Below are 18,602 nucleotides of genomic sequence, written 5' to 3'. Positions count from 1 at the left end.
ACAGAGGAGTGAGAAAAATGCAGGCTGGAAGTGAGCAGAGAAGTTAGCAGCATGTTAAAATCAGATGTTGGAGAGAGATTAGTAAACATTAGAGTCCGGAGCTGGGGATTTTATGTGGAATCCAATGACTCCTTATTTCCGCCTCTGATAATACATCTTATATGCCTGCTGTCGATTGATGTTACCCAGGTTGGCATCCTTTCCCTAGCATCCTTGGAAAACTGAGGAGCTCAGGAGAGCAGAGAGAGGAAGAGGCAGGGCTGAGGAGGAGGAGAAGTGGTTGAGTCCCAGTGTCCTTGAATGGCTCCCATTGGATCTGGAGGGAGAAGCTGACAGCCTGGCTCTTAATCTTGCTCCTGCGGCAGCGTTTGGCTGTTGGCCAGCTGGAGAGTGAATCACTGAGGCTGATACAGACTTTCAACCTTCTTGCAAAAGCTTTTAAACAGTTTTCTGTTCAATATGCACCAGATAAGGCCAGGGCTCCTGCTTGCCCGCATGCTCTTCGGGTTTCTAACTCTTTCTGAGTTGAGATCACATTAGAAAAAATGACTTGTAAAATGACATCCAAACTTAGGTCCTTTCTTCCTCTTGTATTAAATTTGCTATACTACTGTATTTTCCTTGCTGCCAGGATGGGAAATTCATTCAGTAATGTGATAGTCAGCTGTGGTATTTTTGCTTCCTACATCACCGTGAGTTTTAAGGCTCCTGCCTTCCACACATGGCCTGACAGGGAACTGCGAGACAGCAAATGCTTCATGGCTGGTCAGGTTTCACAGTACCAACAAGAGTAAAGCTGCATTTCCACTGTAAAACAAAGGTGCTTCAAAACCACACAGAGAAAAAGTGCTCTGAGGAAAGGAGATGCCTGTTTTGCATGGTGGTGGAAAACAGCTTCTGGTTTCAGGTTCTTGGTGCATTTTAAATACGGTGAAGGCGTACCAGTGTGTGGCTGGGCTTTCTGCGGGTCACTTGCTCAGGTGCCAAAGGAGTGATTGCGCTGCTGGTACCTGCTGCTCGCACACAACGAATGCAGCTCTATAACAAACTTGGGAGCTAGGAGGTAATTTCATACAGGAAGGCTAAGCAGGTTTACCTTGCAGAAAGCTGTAGGAGGGCAAGAAACATACAAAAGCCAAATAAGGAAGGGAAAAGAGGGAGAAAAGCACAACAGGAAAAATCTTTATTCCCGATTTTATGAGCCCTCATGGATTTTGTGGCGTCGTGTTAGGAATGCGTAACTTTGATCTTTGTCCGACTCATACGCTAGAGTTTCCAAGCTGATGGCAGAGCAGAATTGGCTCCTATGTAAGATTACGTTCTGTTGGCCTTTTAGGTGATGACAACTATCTCCATTGATCACAGTATGTGTATGTTAAAGGAAAAAAAATACATTTCTTGTTTTATTATTCTTCGTAAGCCAGCAGCATCAAAGGAACAGGCTGCCCTCGCTGCTCTCACAGCTGCTGCCTGTGTCTGTGCTGTATATATGCTAAATTAATTGGAAAAACAGGGACAAAAAGGCATTTAGTTCGGGTCAACCAGTTAGACTACAGCAAATGCATGACAGGCTTAATCATTGTCTTTTGCCGAGGAGCAGGTTGGCAAGGGCAGGCACTCCAACCCCTTCTGATGAAATTTGGACTTTTTCCCGTGCCTTTGGAGACAGGATGCTGTGAGAGAAGGGTCTCCACGCAGAGCCTGGATGCTGTCATATCGACAGGGTGGGATGATGGGGAGGGTTATGGCAGGTTATTTATCTTTTGTCAGCTGTGAACTCAGCTTTCAGCCTTGGTTCATCACAGCTTCATACACGTAGCCTGAGAAGGCACCACAGCTCTCCTTTCGCAAGAATGAGGTAATTAATGTGGTCTTGTTAAAGGCATCGGTCTCTGGTGCCGTGCTAGAATCAAACATACTCAGCAACCTTTCTTCCTTTACCACCAAGTTTTCTGCATCTTTCATGGGAAGGGACATCAACAAAAAAATGCTCCAAAGGACCCAGCTGTCTTAATGGCTTACAAAGTTTGGGTCTTCTGAAATGACTTCTGTATAAACATGCAATCTTGCACTTTCAGGAAGAGTAAGCTGGCAAATGAAGGGAGTGGGTGCAGTGTAGCTCTCAAAACTGTTTTTCCAATAGCCATGTGGTTTTGAAGATGTAAGTGATTCAGCATCTCAGTATGACTTCCATATTGCAGCAAGCATTAATATGTGGTATACAGGGTGCATATATCACACTAATTAAAGTGATTTTCTGCTGAACTCCATGGGGAAAGGGTATTGAGGGATGTAAAGATTAAACCAAATATAAACTCAGGTTAAAATTGGTCAGAGAAATGTTGCTGATAATGGGTACAGAGAAGAATTCATTTCCTACCCTTTTTCTTTCCAGGCAGTTGACTGTAGTGGAAGTTATTACATGTACAACCCAGTTGTTATTCTTCAAGAAATGAATGTTACCTTTACAGTATTTTTCTTTATTATATAAATAACCTGGCTGGTTTTTGTTTGTTTTTCTTTCTTTTTTCTTCCAGGCCTTCTGCCTTATCTAGTAGCCCGACATACTCGGAGCTTCCGTTCCTTAGAATTTCCCCACACCGAAATCCTGCTGCAACATCAGAGTCTCCCTTCAGCACCCCTCACCCGTACATTAACCCCTACATGGACTACATCAGGTCCCTGCACAGCAGCCCGTCCCTCTCCATGATCTCAGCAGCCCGCGGACTCAGCCCAACAGACGGTGGGTTAAGACAGGCCTCCTGTTTTCTGTCATTGTAGCAACTTAAGTTATATTAATCTTGTCAACATTTTTTCCCCCTTGTTCAAAGCAGCTTCAGCAGGTTTGTCAGACATATTCATTATGTCATAAATGTTTCAATACTTCATCAGCCGATCACAGCTCATTTGTACATCTCACAAATGTTGAAACTTCAGGGGAAAAAAAAAAGAAAGCCCTGCCTCATTCAAAATTTAAGCTGGAAGGGTGGCGTATGTCTTGTGACATCTTTTGTTTGTGGAGCTGACCCGGGCTGTGATTCTGATCTCCCAAGAAATCTGCTGTATCTGCATTGAATTGAGCCACATTCTTCATGAGTGTAGATCAGTGTATTACCATGGAGTTCTTCAGGTGCAAAAGGCTTGTTAATTAAAATAGTATTTTTCAATCATGTAAAACATGCACTGACTTATATTTAGTCACTAGTTCTGTTAAAGTTATGTAGAATTATTTCAGTTTACCCTAGCCAACAGTATGGCCAAATGAAATGATGCTGATGTAGAAGAAGTGGCTGACAATCAGAACTAGCCCCTTTAGTTTAAATGGTGGGCAGTACGCTTGAAATATTGATGTTTTAGGTCTTGGTGTGACCATGGCTATTACTTTCCAGGCTATTTGGGTTGAAGTGAACTCCTGCGATCACTCTTGCCATTACTCTGGCGCATTTCCTATTCATTTCAATGGGAATTTTGCCAAAGTGAGCAATGAATAGAGTTGCAAAAAGGCTCAGTCTTGTTAGCAGTAGGTTTTTCAATAATAGAATAAGTAGTCTAACATGTCAAAATTGTAGCATTTGCTGAAGAGAGCTAAAATATAACATACTCCCAAACAAATACGTAGTGAAGATAATTAAACTATTATTTTAACTATGAGAAAGATCTTCCCAGTGTATGCAGAAACTTACCAAACAGAGTTAAACTGCCTTTAGCTGAATTTGAAAAATGAGCGGTGCACCCTATCCAAATGGATAACTAATTAATCCTCGCTTATAAGAACATATACCTTTACAGTTAATCCATTACTTATGGGCACATATTCTTATGAGAATAAATTTTAATGACCTATTGTCAGTCAAGGTATATGGAATGCACACAGGGCTTTCCTAGCAGCGCTTTGGATGTTGTATGATTCCTTGCTAATTCTACCTTTTTTATTTTAGCCAAAACACTGAAAAAAAATATTTTGAAGGAACAATTTGAATGCTCAGAAATACATGTTTTGACTCAGGGAGCTTTGGAGCTTTTGATATAGGATAAACATGATAGAGCTATAGCGTAATGGCATAAATTGGGAAAACTCTTGCAATGTATATTTGGGCTTTTCACAAAAGCTAATATGCAGAACACTTTACTATCTTTCCTTCAGTAATCTTCAGATCACATTCCTGCAGAATTTCATTTATGCTTAAGGTATGCTCCAGTTGCACATACAAAGAAAGGAGGGAAGGAAACCACCTATCACACAACCATATGACATTTACCTGTGTATGTTCTTGGTCTCAGGTACACAACGCTGAATTCACTTGCATATATGTAGGCACATAGTGGTACCTGACCCGACAGCCAGCTGACACTCCAGAAAGGCAGAGATCTCCTAGATATGGCTTTGCCATATTCACCAGGCCAGTGGTAATCTCTCTGAAACTCTAGGGTGTCTCAGGGTAGAATTTGGTTCCAGATTTTGGCACCTAAATTTAGGTCTCTACAGTATAGAAATCTGTGATCTTGGTGTGCTGTTTTGCCATTATAGTCCAGTGAGATCTACGTAGTGCAGTCAGTGGAGCCTTAGAGAACTATTCAATTCACCCAAATACAGACACTTGCATGTTACCAGCTGAGTCTGGAGCTCTGTCATAACTACGATGGTGCTAAGATTCATCTGTCTACAGCGTAGGTGTTTGGTGTCAGTTCAGGTCTGTGAAATACCTTGCCTCGACTCCAGCTGCCACCTCAGAAAGGCAGTTTTCTCCTCTGAAGCCTGTCTCATACCGGCCAGCCTCATGTAGGTGCTTTGGATACCCAGGGGCTTTCAGACGGCATGAGACACTCGGGTGTGGACAACACCGTAGAGTACGCTCTGTCATAATGCTCATCCCCTGAACTTTGATCGCTGACTGTATACACAACCTTAACCTTTCATAAGTACAAGCTAAACTTATTAGCTTAAGCTTATTTCTTTGGGTTTTGAACAAATGCGTCTTAGTTTATGTTTCCTCTAGGCTCACAGCTCATCTTTGATCAGTTACCGCAGCCCAGGTGTTGTGCAGCACCTCATGAAAATACAGTAACTTGATTGAGGCATTGGACATATTTCAGTAAAACAACATGCTTATTGAAAAGCTGTTAAATTTGTTCTCTGGAATCCATAGTTTGTTGTGTGATCAGTCAGATATACAATGAAATGCTTTTTTCAGGTGTAGTTTCTTGGGATCAGATAGTCTAAGTCACGGCTTGGGCACTACTAGAATGCAAATAAAAAACCCCTGTGATTTAAAGGGGTACATGTACATAATGTGCTAATAACATAATGGACACCGTCGCTTAAGTCGTATAGCATTTAAACTATGAAAACTTCTAAGTTGTTATTGTTCTTCTGAAAGTTATAGCAAGATTTCTCTTGCTACCCTGATTGCTTTAGGCCAGTTAGATAATTAGGTCAGTGTGCTATTGGGCTCAGTCTGTCGACTCACAGATCTGGGGATGGCCGAGAGCCAAAACAATCTGGAACATAACGAAGAGCAGTTTCATGTTCACTACAAGTCTTGCCAGCTGTAATTAATGACTACCACAGCAGCAGTAATGGTAGAGTGTTTTCTGACTTGTCGCTTCACCTTACCCAGCAGAATCAGTGGGCCGGGGGTGGCCGAGGACTCCTCTGAGTAACACAGAGGGTTTGTGGCAGGGGTAAAGACTGAGTTGTTGTGTGTAGAGCAGAGTGCTCAAACGAAGCTCAGCAGTGCCCACAATGCAGAAGCAAATGCCTCCCCTTGTAAAAAAAAAGCAGGGGCAAAGCTGAAGCTACCCAGGAATAAACAGGAGAAAATTCAGGGCTGCAGACCTTCCCATTTACCCTTCATTTACCCTTCATGCAATACATCATTTAGTAGGCTAATTTTTTATGTTTGAAGAAGGTAGTAAGGAATGATCTTTAAAGAGCACCAGAGCATTTCTCAGCATATGGAACATTTAGTAATGCAATTATGTGCTCACTGTGTTTTCTGCAGCAGTTCATTTTAAAGTTTGCAGCCAATATTATTGTTAGTTAACCCAGACACTTATGTCAGAAAGCTCAGGATGTATTTTAAGTGTGTCTGGAAAGATATGGTGGTTGCCTACTACTGTAAAACTTTCAGTGATTCAGTGTGAGTTACTCCTCTTTTAAAATTTGGTCTGGATATTTTTCTTGCCATTTCACAGAAAGCGGTGGTGGCTGAAGTAGATTATATTTAATTGAGAAATCAATTTGTAATTTGGAAAAAATACCAACAACCTTTAATTTATCTCAGTTAATTTTTCATGCCATTCCTGTTCCTGTTTGATGTACTTTTATTTTTGTGAACCCTTCCTGAAATTGGTTCTATTTAACATTATAACATCAAAAGCACATTATTCCATTTTCTTTGGTAAAAATAAAGACAGATTATACACTTCAGAAATGCCATTGCTGAATAAACTTTTCTCCAAACTCCAATGCCATGTTTACCTCCTTTTAGTGCAAATGTTGATTCTTTGCTTCTACGGTTTGCATTTAGGATTGATTCTCTAATGTAAACATAAATTATCCTTTTTAGTAATACTGTGTAAGTAACAATATTCAGGTTAAGGTGGTAATTCAAAGAATTTCAGCTTAAAATTTTGTTTCCATTCAAGATTCAGTTGCTGGGATCAAAGAAAAATCTCATTAAATAATATGAAAGAACAAAAAATTAATCTGTTGGGGTGTAGCCCATTAACCTAAGGATCCTGAAGTGTTTTAGGCAAACTTACGTACCATCTTCTGGAGAGCAGAGTGTAAGGAAATTTTAACTTTTTTGCAAGTGGGACAAGTAGAGAGCAGAGAGGAAGGCTGTTCATTTCAGGTCACATAGCAGGTCAGAGTCAGGATCAAAGAGATGGAGCCCAGCTTATTTTATGAGTACTTCTCTTACAAGCCTATGAAATGACCCTCTACTTACTGTAGCATCTGAAGCCTGCTAAGATGAGATGATATTAAAATTATATGGAGTTTTGTGTTTGTCCAGAGTTGCCCATTAGTTGACGGCATGCTTGAAAACTGCAGGAGAAGAGAAAGCTCGCACATTATTTTTACAGGAGAGAAAGGCTAATATAAGTCATTATCAGAGGACTGCATCACTCATAAGCTCACTGACAGGATGTAGAGCCTATCCGGTCCATGGTTTTGACTCTGCAAACATACTCGTATGTCAAGTACACTTATGTATGAACTTTGAAGGATGGAATGGCCATATTCATTGACTTCTGTCTGTCTTCCAAAAAAACCGCCCACGCGTTGTTCATGGACAACTGGTATTTGTCCTGAAAACATGCTTTGTCCTTGTTTACTCCTAAACTTATACGCAAACTGACACTGTGAGTGAAAATCTTCTGGTCCTCTAAGCAGAGACTCCAGAAACTTGAATGCTTATGGAAGTTCAGCCGCGTTATTACCTTAGAGACAGAGTCCTTTGGGCCGGGGATGAGGTAAATGGGAATAAAGCTCCAGGAAGGTTTTCCTGCTTTTTTATGTCACTAAATAAATCATACTGGGTTCCATTGCTGTCAGCCTGTCACTTTTTGAGTCACTTAATAATAAATATTAAAAAAATGAGATCACCGAGCTCATTAGTGTTTTACGCCTTGCTGTTTTTTGAACGGTGTCTTTGCAGTATCATTGGTTGAAATATATTGACCGGTGGTGGCATACTGCAGATGTTGCATTACATTAAAAAATAAACAAGCTGTTTTAATAGCCAGAGAAATCAGCAATGTGATGAAACTTCCCTTCTCGTTTATCTTACGTCATTAACGGTGCTTTTTATGTTGTGTTTTTAGCTCCACATGCGGGCGTCAGTCCAGCTGAATATTATCATCAGATGGCTCTGTTGGCAGGCCAGCGCAGCCCGTATGCAGACATCATTCCTTCAGCTGCCACTGCTGGAGCCGGTGCTCTTCATATGGAATATCTTCACGCCATGGATAGTAAGTGATGTTTTCTAGAAATACAGACAGTCCTGCAAAGGGAACCACGTGCGTTGTTCCTGGTCTGACCCAAAAGGCCTCCATGCAGATAGAGAAGTGGAAGTCAACGTAAGCCTCCTCATGAGGCTGGAGGCCCAAAACACTGATTGCCAAATGTACATGGGTTACGTCAGGTCTGAAAGTAAACTTTGAAAGTAAGTAGGGAGAGGAACAGGACTGCTCCTGAAAACAGGTTACAAATTTTATTTCCAGCAGGGCTTGAGTGCTTTTGAAAATGTCCTTTTTCACTCACAATCAGTAACTCACTTTCATCGTTAGGGTGAGTATTTCCCTGATGAGCTCTCTGTTACTAAAAATTTTACATCTGTTTTTCCATTAGGAGAGCGTGTTCCCCTCCGTTTTAGGGAGTGGTAGCCATGCTTACAAGGTGTGTATCATAGACCGATAGACTTTGAGACCTCTTCTAAGGTGAAGCAGTTTGCTGAATTCTCAAGGATCCTGACTTAGTTTTCAGTAATATTAAGAGCCTTCTTTACCCACTTCAGCATCTTTCAGACCTCTAATCTGTCTCCCTTTCTCTGGTGAAGGAGGAAAAGAGAGCTCCCCATTCCAAACTGCTCACTACTGCTGCTTTTGATCAGCCAGAAGGGATTATGCAGAGCACTCCCCTCTAGTCATAAGATGCTCACATGCCTTTTGGGATGTACTCGGTTCCTTCCAACAAGGGAAATAAAAGGTGGTGACAAGAAAAGGTGGTGACTGTTGAGTCTTGCTTGGTAGTACAGACAAATACAATAGCATTAGACCACCTTGTTGTCCCACACCTTTTTAAAATCTTTGTTAGCATGCAGTTTCTTCTTGCCTGCTGTTGGCTGCATGCCATAGCTGCTGATCTCAAGGAGTGTGGGATTCGGGAGGTTCACCTCTGGAACGCATGGGAATATAGATAGCTACCCCTGCAGAACACATGCCTTGGAGTGTGAAGTAGTTGACTGACCAACAATTTTTACAAGAATCAGGCAAGCCACATAGTTGTGGAACTGGGCAGGGGAACTATTTTCATTCTGTTACCTTGATAGTGAAGGATTTTTTAATTCAGCTTCTGTTATCAGTTTCACTGCACTGGTAGTGTGCATAGTGATTTTACAGTAATGTAACATACCTTGAACCCACTTCAGAAACATAATAAACCCACACAAGTAGTCTGGACTTAAACCAGAAATTAATGTGCAGGCTTCAGTGCTTGAAAGCTTAAGAATATGATGCTTCCTGATCTGGATTTTGAGAGGAATAGGGAGAGACGAAGTATGCTGCTAATGCATTTGATGCATATTAGTAATATCTTGCAGAATGCAAACTCTGTTATGCATGGTTCAGGTAATGTAAATCTGCTGCTATGCTCGAGTTGCAAGGACAAATCCCCAGCTTGTATGAATGGACATGGCTTCATTGAAGTGAAGGGATCACAGAATCATAGAATAGTTTGGGTTGGAAGGGACCTTTAAAGGTCATCAGGTCCAACCCCCACTCAATGAGCAGGGATATTTTATACTTTCAATGTTTTTGGTTCCTATTGGGAGAGAATGTCTGAATGCATGTAGGTAGCAGTACCAAACCACATATTTAGATGCAGACTTGATTGAATGGGTCTATTCAGTCTATAGGAAGATAGATACCTAGATGTATGTCAGAAAACTTAAGACAAACAGAAGACGTTGCAGTACTCATACAAATAATGGCATTTGGACAAAGGATCTTCATGTGTTAGTAGAGATTGTATATGCTGTAATCTACATAGAATTACAGTTTTTGCATCCCAAGAATCTTATCACTTCTTACTTAAGGGAAAATGTTTTGACCTTTGCCCATAATTTCAGCCCATTCATAAAAGGTACCTAAACACTATCTCTAATAAGGATATTTGCTGTCACCAGCTTTACCTCTGATATATTTGAAAAGCACTCTTTAATTTGTTTTGTGTTTGTTTTTAAAAATGAAGATCACACATTTGAGATTCATTATAGCAGCAACTTTTCAATTAGGGATTATTTCAGAGTTAAAGACAAAAAATGTGTAGCAGTATTATGCAAATGGGTTATTTTTAAACAGTAAATAGAGAATTAAAATAAGAGTGAATCCTAGTAAGGTCACTCAGCTCACCTTCTGTATTTGATGAGAATATGTTTAGTCAGGCAATAGCTGCTTTTATCTAAATAGAGTATGAAGTTACCCTTTTACTTTGTAAAAACTAATTAAAACTATCTTAACTTGCATGGGTATACAGTAAATTAATTGTCATTAAGTAGGAATCTGAATGTCCTATCATTCATCATGCTAAAGAAAACCCCTTTCTTCTTTGTCAGAATTTTAGATTAGAAACGAGAACAAAACAATTAGCAGGAAGCCGATATTAAGACTTTTTAAAAAAAAACAATAAGAATGCCCATGTTTGCATTTAATAACAAAGTACAGTGATCAATGCAAAGCAATGCCATTTGTTTAGATCTTTCTTCTTAAGGGTTTGTGTGGTGATCTTAAAAGTACTCTTTCACCTTTGCCCAGTCTTGTCAAAGGAAACGGAAGAGAGATTGGTAGTTTCCCTCATTATCTGTTATCAAATTCAGACTCAACTCACTCAAAGGCTGCTGCTCATTTATTCTACACAACAACCAAATAGATACAAGCAAGACATTGTTGTTCTTTTGTGAAGCAAGTCTGTCTCCTAATTTTGTGTTTATACAGTATCTAGCACAGTAATTTGGCATTTCTACCCTCTCCAGTAGTACAAGTAATAACAATAATTCCAACACCAGCATGTTACATACAGTTTGTGCAGTTTTAGGCCTTTTGTTTTGCTCTGTGGTGCTGGAAAACTGATTTCAAAATGGGGATGATATGAATCAGAAAGTTAAATCTTGCCTAAAGAGCAGTAAACTTCTTGAAGCTGTGAACTTCACTGACCATGAACTATCTAATATATTGTGGAAGAATCAGGCCAAGGTTGTGTATGCTTGATTGTCATTTTTCCTCATCCTGTCCTGTATGGCATGAAAAGTGGACCAGAATTTTCTTTGCTGCTATAAAGCTTTTCTACAGTTTTGGCGGCCAGAATCCCTGACTGAGTCTTCCCATCTTCTTGCTTGATCTCAAAGGGTCAGATGTGCTACCTTTAAGTATAACTTCAAAGTAACTAGGAGGGGAGTAGATGGAGAAGGTATTGACAGTACCACAGTAGCAACAACTGAAATCCTTCTTGTGGCTGTAAAGATACTGTATGTCAAAACTGTGTTTTAAGCACTTAAATAATTCCAAAAGCCACAGCCTTTTGGGTTTGATATCTGCATTTTTCATTTGGGGAATATGTTTTACTCTGCTTTTAAATGGTGTTCAGTGGAAGGCAAGCATGCTCCCTGGGGTTTCTAGATTGACCCTGAGAGTATTAATATCCTCACTCTGATTAACTTTTGCCTATGCTCACTCAGAATGGGAGGTTTTTCTTTTTCAAAGGTATTCATCATTGACCCCTTTTGGCATTAGAGACACTGATAGCAACCCAATTGACGTAAAGAATTTGGCCAGCCTGAAGAGTTAAGCCAATGTAAGAAGCTTTGGACTGGGTTTGATTTCTGATTTTCAGGCACAGTTGGAGAATGAGGGTGGAGTAGCAAAGCCATTCCTTTTCCTCTCATACTGATGACAGATCTACCATTTTGAAAACTAAGACAAAATTTATGACAAACTTTCATGAAGCGAAAACAAAGTTTACATATCTGTGAGCAGAAACCAGAAGGAAAAAAAGGAAAGAAGAAAATCTTTAATGTAAAAAAAAAAAAAAATCAAACTTCCCACATTCACAGCCTTCAACAAAAACTAGTGCCTGAGACAGGTTCAAAGAAGTTTGATTTAAAGGGATGGAATAAAAAAGGTTTGATGAAGTTTGATTTAAAGGGATGGAATAAATGATACATGTCTGAAGATTGCCTTATAAATGATTAAGCAATGCTAAAAACTTCAACTCAGAAATCAAATTCATGGGCAAATTTGCTGGATGGCATATTCAATTTTTGAAATTTATGATGGAGATAGATATCTGTTATTTTAGAATTGATCTCCACCCCAGGAATGAGATCTTTTCTTCTGACACCTGCTGGATTTTTTGTTGGCACACTGAAGTCTTTACTATCAACTACTGATTTTTTTATTACTATAACGTCTACTCCAAAAAGGTGACATTCCTAAACAAATCTTCACTGTCAGCTTGCATTTGCATGCTTTGCCAAAGCCGATGTTTTTTTTTCAGCACTTGCACAGAGGTAAATGGGTTTTTAGTGAATCAGTGCTCCTGCATTTTTTGGTTTTAAAGCATTATTGAGTGGGGAATGTAATGCTTCAGTGGGAGAATACTGTGAGCAGATGAACATCTCAAATTGCTAAATAAATATTGAAGTGTTTGTGTTTAAAATAAATGCCTGGGCAAGGCTGAAAAGTTTGGTTTAGTATTCAGAGGCACTGACAAATTGTGACCTATTCCTTTTTATAGTAACATACTAACTAAGACTGATGTTATGCTAAGTGAATGGTTTAGCAAATGTCCTGCAGTGTAATGAGTGGTCAGCTCATGCTTAAGACTTTTGAGGCATGTGAAACCTAATTAAACCATGAAGATCTGAAAAAACAGTAATTCCATTTAATTGTATTTTCAGTTTTGAAAGTCGTGGCCTTCCTTGAGGCGAATCCCCCTCTCCTGTGGTCAGACTCTGTAGAGCTCTTCCCTGGCCTCAGCCATTGGCTCCCGCTGTGAAGCAGAAATACTTCTTTTGCAGGAGACTGTTGCCCCTTAGGAGGTTGTTCCCGTCCCAGGTAGATGGAGGGGACTGCTGCATGCCCAGATCTAGGTGGGGCCTGAAACAGGCGCTGCCTGGAGGAGAAGAGGAAGCCCGAGACTGCTGTGTGGTGTGGCTGAAGCCCGGGCTCTGCCCCTCACAGCTAGAAGGAGCGTCTTTCTCCATCACTGGCTGCAGATCTGGTGCGTCCCCCACAGAGCGGGGACAGGGATGCCCTGGCAGCAGCTGGCAGGCAACGGGTGGGGTTTAATGAGCAGTGGGCAGAGAGGGGCCTCTTACAAGAGCCGTAGCATGACTTAGGCAAGGGGTAAAGGAGATAGGCTCGGTCCAGAAAGAGCAGGAAGGAGGAGGAGAGAAGACGTTGCAGTTTTTGAGAATCCTCAGGGCACTGCAGGGAGTATAAATTACCCTCTTATGTGATCTGTCGAGGGTAACCATGCTTCCCTCCAAGATCGTAAGACCTTCGAGCAGTTGTCGGTAATGCTTGCTCAGTCCTCTCTGAGATGCGGTCTGGAGTATGGACGGGTCCACTTGGGCAGTTGTGGCATGGAAAATAAATGGTGTCTGATCGCAGAAGCAGGAAAACACAACTGTCGTCTCCTGCTTTTATTGCCCAGTCTAGCTTCAAAAGAGAGATGCTCAGGTGCTAGTATTCTTAACAACTGCTCCACTTTTTTGATCAAACCTATGCACCCCCTCTCTAGTTAGCATCAGTAGCCATCAGTCCATGTTTAGCAGGCTTCTAATGAATTTCTCAAATAAGTGGCAATTCCTTTGTAGTTGTACATATTCAAAACTGGACTTCAGATCCATAAGAAGTAATTTTTCAAAAGTGTTTCTCCTGGAAATCACATTTGAAACCGTTCATACATGGCCATCAGTAGCACATGGTGACTCTCAGTTGTTAATATAGAAGTTTAACTAGGCCTTGCTTATCAAAAGAGAGGGAGATGTACTTGTCCCCTCTGAGCATCTCTGCTGCCTTTTTGCTGGCATGATAAGAGCTGTGCCCATCAGTCTGAGGAAAACGGGGTTCATAATTATATTCACATGACTGCAAACTGTTGCTGTCATATATAGCACACCATTAGGATGGCTGGTAGTAACACATGATACTGTGGTAGCAGTGCTTGAGTAGCATCTCATTTTGCTGGTTGGCCAATATCTAGCAGGTCTTCCATGTCCCCTTCACTTGCTGTTTAACCAGGAACACCTGTACTTAGCTATCCCCTTGTAAAACCGCAATAACAGAGTTTATTCACCTATAAAGCACTTGAATTATATCCTCAGCTGAGGCAAATTACATTACCGCTACTGACTTCGGAGGAGTTGTTCCCATTCATGCTGTCTGAAAGTCAGCAGAGAAGAGTTGTGGATGAAAGATGTAAGTGCAAAGTATTACTGTTTTTGTTTTACCACGACATGTATTTTGTATTTCCTTATTAAATACGTTGCAGCTTCTTATAGCTGCTGATCATTGTTGGTTTTTATTTTAACACAAATAAAAGATCTCTGCCTTTGAAAGACACGAAGCACAGCACTAATAAAATATCAAGCAGGCACAGTACAATAGCAAGCTCATAAAAAGGAGATAAAACACATTACATAAAATAACGTGTAGTAGCTTTAGGAAGAAATAAATGCTTAAGTTTTAAATGATGAATCAAGAGCATGAATATTCACTGAAAGACTGAAACAGTATGGGCTGAGGCCTATTGCGGAGACAGAGCACAAAGGAAAAAAACCTCTCTGTTAGCCAGATGCCAGAGAGAATTGACACCTGCGTTGGTTGGTTGAGGCAAAACTAAGCACAGATTAGGAGAATGACTATAGACAGAGATCTGATCACACAATCTCAACAGCAATAAAGTGGCAGCTTTTAATACTAGACGAAAATGTTGGATAGCACGCACAGAAGGAAGGGCAACCCGCTCAGGTGCGTAAGGAGAATGTAATGGCAGATACTAATCCAGCTCTGTCCTTGAGGTGGGAGTCAGTTGGGCTCTTCCCCTGGTTAATGTTAGGTACATAAGCTTAAATACCCTATTGAAAAAAGGTCCTGGGCACCAAGATATGAGCAAGAATTAGGAAAAGCAGACCCATAATGGAGGCTTGTGGCCAACTGTGAATTATTAGCAAGTTACAGATAATGTCAGGGACTCTAGGAGAAGTAGCTGTAAAGTAGGCATCAAACCCAAGACCTGCATGACCCTGGCTGTCAGGATCGTTAGGACTCAGTCCTTTACTACAGGTTAAAGGGATTAAAAAGGTAGAAGCAGCAGTACTGTTAAAGGAAATAGTTCAGTACGCAGTGGGGAAGCTAATTCTCTCCTTCTCGGTCTCAACCGAGATCGAAAATAATTAAATAAAGGGGAGAAATTTGAAGTGATCTATCTTCCGTCAGGACTGCAGAGAGTTGGGATGACATGGTAAAATAGACCAGAAGAGGTAGAGATTTTCAGAGCAGCACAGAGAATTTAGAAATGTAATATGTATTTATTTAAATGGTATCTGTATGGTTGCCTTCTCTTTGCTGCTTTGAAAAGCTTAATCTCTAGTTTTAAAGAAATTTGGCAACCATAGGCCCCTGTACACCCCAACTCAAGAATATCATGGGATCCTGGATAAATTCAAATAAAGCCTACTGCTTCTCAGTCTAATGCTGTGAATGTCAATTTGACTTCTGCTGATAGTGCTGGCTTTTATAGCATTTTTTCAGTCCTGATTTTTAGTTTTGCATCAAGTATGGACCAGGCAGAATTACGGTCAACAAAGGAAATGCTGCCTCTTCATTTCTACACTATATTTTACAAGTTTAGCTTTGGCTGTATGTATTAAAGTGATGCAGGTTTGGGTTTGCTGGTAGCCCAGATCTGAACCACTGTCTCATTGCTCGTGGTTGAATTAATGATGTGAATGTCTAAGAAGCCATCAGATTCATAAATCACCAGAAATGAGAGGGATAACTCATAAAAGTCTTTTCCTTTTGTTTAGCAATTTATCATTTTGCTTGCACATTAATAAACAGAGCTCCCCTGAGGTAAGCCACAGGAAGATAGATTTTTCTTCCTAATTTTCCTCAATCATAGCCAGTAGATCACAAGTGGAGAGAGTGGGCTTGTCACAGCGTGTTGGTCTCTTGCGACTCCCTCTACCCATCACTGATAAAAAATAAATGCGATTAAGTACCCTGGTGGATAATTATTTGTGTTTACATAACAGGCGCCAGGTTTCCGAGTCCGAGGTTGTCAGCTAGACCAAGCCGAAAGCGTACGTTGTCCATATCCCCCCTATCTGATCACAGCTTTGACCTTCAGACCATGATACGGACATCTCCAAATTCCTTGGTCACAATTCTCAATAATTCTCGTAGCAGTTCCTCAGCCAGTGGTTCTTATGGCCACTTATCTGCAAGTGCAATAAGGTAAGAATAGTATTTTCTACCTATATTATATATTCCCATTTTCCATGTCATACACGCATATGCAAATGTGAATGTGTACTCACATCTCTAAGTAACTGTTTTGTTTTGTTAATACGTGTATTTTGCAGTTTCTATAATGTATATTTGCTGGAGCTTAATTTAAAGTACAAAATACTTTTTTTCTTGCTTAGAAAGGTCACCACAAGGGACCTTCTGGCATATTATTGTCCAGTGCAGATAATATTCCATCTGACCAGCAGTAACAGTGTGCGTATGTGTGCTCAGGAATCTGTTTTCAGAGAATAAGCTCTAGGATAGGTTGTGACTTAAGTCACTTGGGTTCTTCTGGCCATAGATAAAATGGACAGTGAAATGTTCCTACATTAGAATCATCAGAGAGTAAAGCACAGGCGTGTGGTACTGTTCAGTTAAAATATTTGGCTAGAACTTCACAGTATTCATCTCAATTTTTTTCATATTTTAGTTCATATATTGAAAGATTAGACTTTCTGTGGCTAAATTATCTTTTTTTTTGTATCAAGGAAGTAGTGTTATCATCCACTATCATCAGAAATGCTGTGATTTTCACTTGGCCGCTTCACTTGCGTGTGCAAGAAAACGGTTGGTCTGGAGGCAGAAGAGCAGAGTAGCAAGGGAAGAGGTGGGCAGAAGTTGTACAGGAAAGGGAAGCAAATAGGGCACAGGCAGAGGGAACAAAAGCAAGAATGTCAAAAAAAAGGAAGTGGAAGAAAATGAGAAGCAGCAGAAAAAATGGAGATGCAACTGCACAACATTATTGTATTTGTGACATTGCTATATGTTAACTGAGAAAAGCTCCTTTGGTATTCCAAAAAAATTCCCCCACCTCTCCAAAGTCTCAGAAAATACTGGTTTTGCATTTAGGGCACCCAAACAAAGAGTGCTGCTGGTCCCTGGCTTAAAAGCAGCCTCCACGTTCAATTTGCAATGAGGCAAAGGAACAAGTCCCTACAGCAATTTCTTGAGATCTAAAAGACCCATTTTTGGCAAGGCTCAAACATGCCTCTCCTGCAAAAATGACACACTTACTTACAACTTCAAAAACCGGCTATGGGGATTTGCACTTTTGGAGAAAATGGGGCATGCAACTGGTGTGTTAGAAACCGTGAGCCTGCCAAACTTTGAAAGTGACAGCACTGTAAATATTTGGTATTAGCTTAAGTGCTGCTGGGTTTTTTTAAGCACTTCTTTTCAATAGTTGTGCTTCGTAGCTCTGATGTACGTGAATTGCTGTATAGTATTTCACAGGTATGATATCATAGCTCTGCGATACAACTCTGCAATCTATGTAACCACAGACCCAATTACAAAGCTCCATAATGTGGAATATGATTTATGTCAATAGCTGGCAGCAGTTTTGGACCGCATCTGTTAAATACATGTACTGTGCGGAGGTGTACTATCCCCACTGTCGTTAAGACGGGATGGCACTTCAATTACTAACCTTCTATTCCATTGCTTGTAACTTTGGTAAAGCAAATAGTGCATAAAAGTTGGCCTAGTCTCCACAGTGGAGTAAGTCTTCTCTCCTTTTACGCTTCCTCCACAGCTGGAAATGGTTGGTATATGTTTTTGACACATAGAATCACAAACCTAAGGGCCACTCCTGCAAAGCCGGAGTCAGGTGAATGGTTTTGTTGAACACAGTTGTGGAACTGGAGTGAGTTATGGGCAGAGACTGAGTAAGGATGCTCAGGAGTAGAACAGTGAGTCTTGTGAACTGGTGACACTGAAGAAAGCAAGGCTTGTGTGACTCAGCCTATGGTTGTCTGAAGCTTTCAGCACTTCCTGGTCATACTTTCCAGGCATGCATAATCCAAACTTTCACACCATTTTGAATTTATCTTTTTTTTTTTTTTCTTTTTGATAAGAGATGCCTGTTCAACGTGAAAAGTGAGAAACGTAGCTCTCCATTTTTCCCAGCGGAAAGGAGGGAAAGGGAGAGAGCTAGCTCTTTTTCCAGCTTTGCAACTCACCTCTGTTGATGCCCTTTAACTTCTCCCATGTGCACCTGTCTGTAAAAGAGTTACACCAAAATAAACAGTGACATAAGGTATTAAACCCAAGCCACATTTCATTGCTTTAATAAATTCCAAGACTAAATAGCAACAAGACTATCAGTAAAACTTAATTTATTGCAACTCACTGTCTTGTAAATAATGCATTCAGCACAAGGACTGCTGTACTGAATCAAACTGTAGATTCATCCCATTTAATATCCTGTCTGCAACAGCAATCAAAGTGTAGAAAAAACTTTTCCTAGTGTAAAAATCCCAGCTTCTGGAAACTTGCAGGTAAGTCTCATAGGAGTTGCTGCA

The 18,602-nt window shown here is 40.5% G+C and overlaps 1 protein-coding gene across 1 annotated transcript in view; it reads left to right on the top strand.

Annotated features, from left to right (window-relative positions):
• The window catches only part of GLI3 (GLI family zinc finger 3), a 193,648-nt gene that overhangs the window by 121,557 nt on the left and 53,489 nt on the right, over positions 1-18,602 (top strand). The window contains exons 4-6 of the mRNA XM_009321630.1: positions 2,538-2,743; positions 7,831-7,977; positions 16,044-16,245. Coding sequence (XP_009319905.1) covers positions 2,538-2,743; positions 7,831-7,977; positions 16,044-16,245 — 555 coding nt within the window. The remainder of the gene's footprint in view (positions 1-2,537; positions 2,744-7,830; positions 7,978-16,043; positions 16,246-18,602) is intronic.

Source organism: Pygoscelis adeliae, unplaced genomic scaffold (genome assembly GCF_000699105.1).
Source record: "Pygoscelis adeliae isolate BGI_AS28 unplaced genomic scaffold, ASM69910v1 Scaffold40, whole genome shotgun sequence".
In the NCBI taxonomy this organism is placed as follows: Eukaryota; Metazoa; Chordata; class Aves; order Sphenisciformes; family Spheniscidae; genus Pygoscelis; species Pygoscelis adeliae.
The sequence above is the reverse complement of the archived record's forward strand: the minus strand, read 5'-3'. Positions and strand labels throughout refer to the sequence as shown.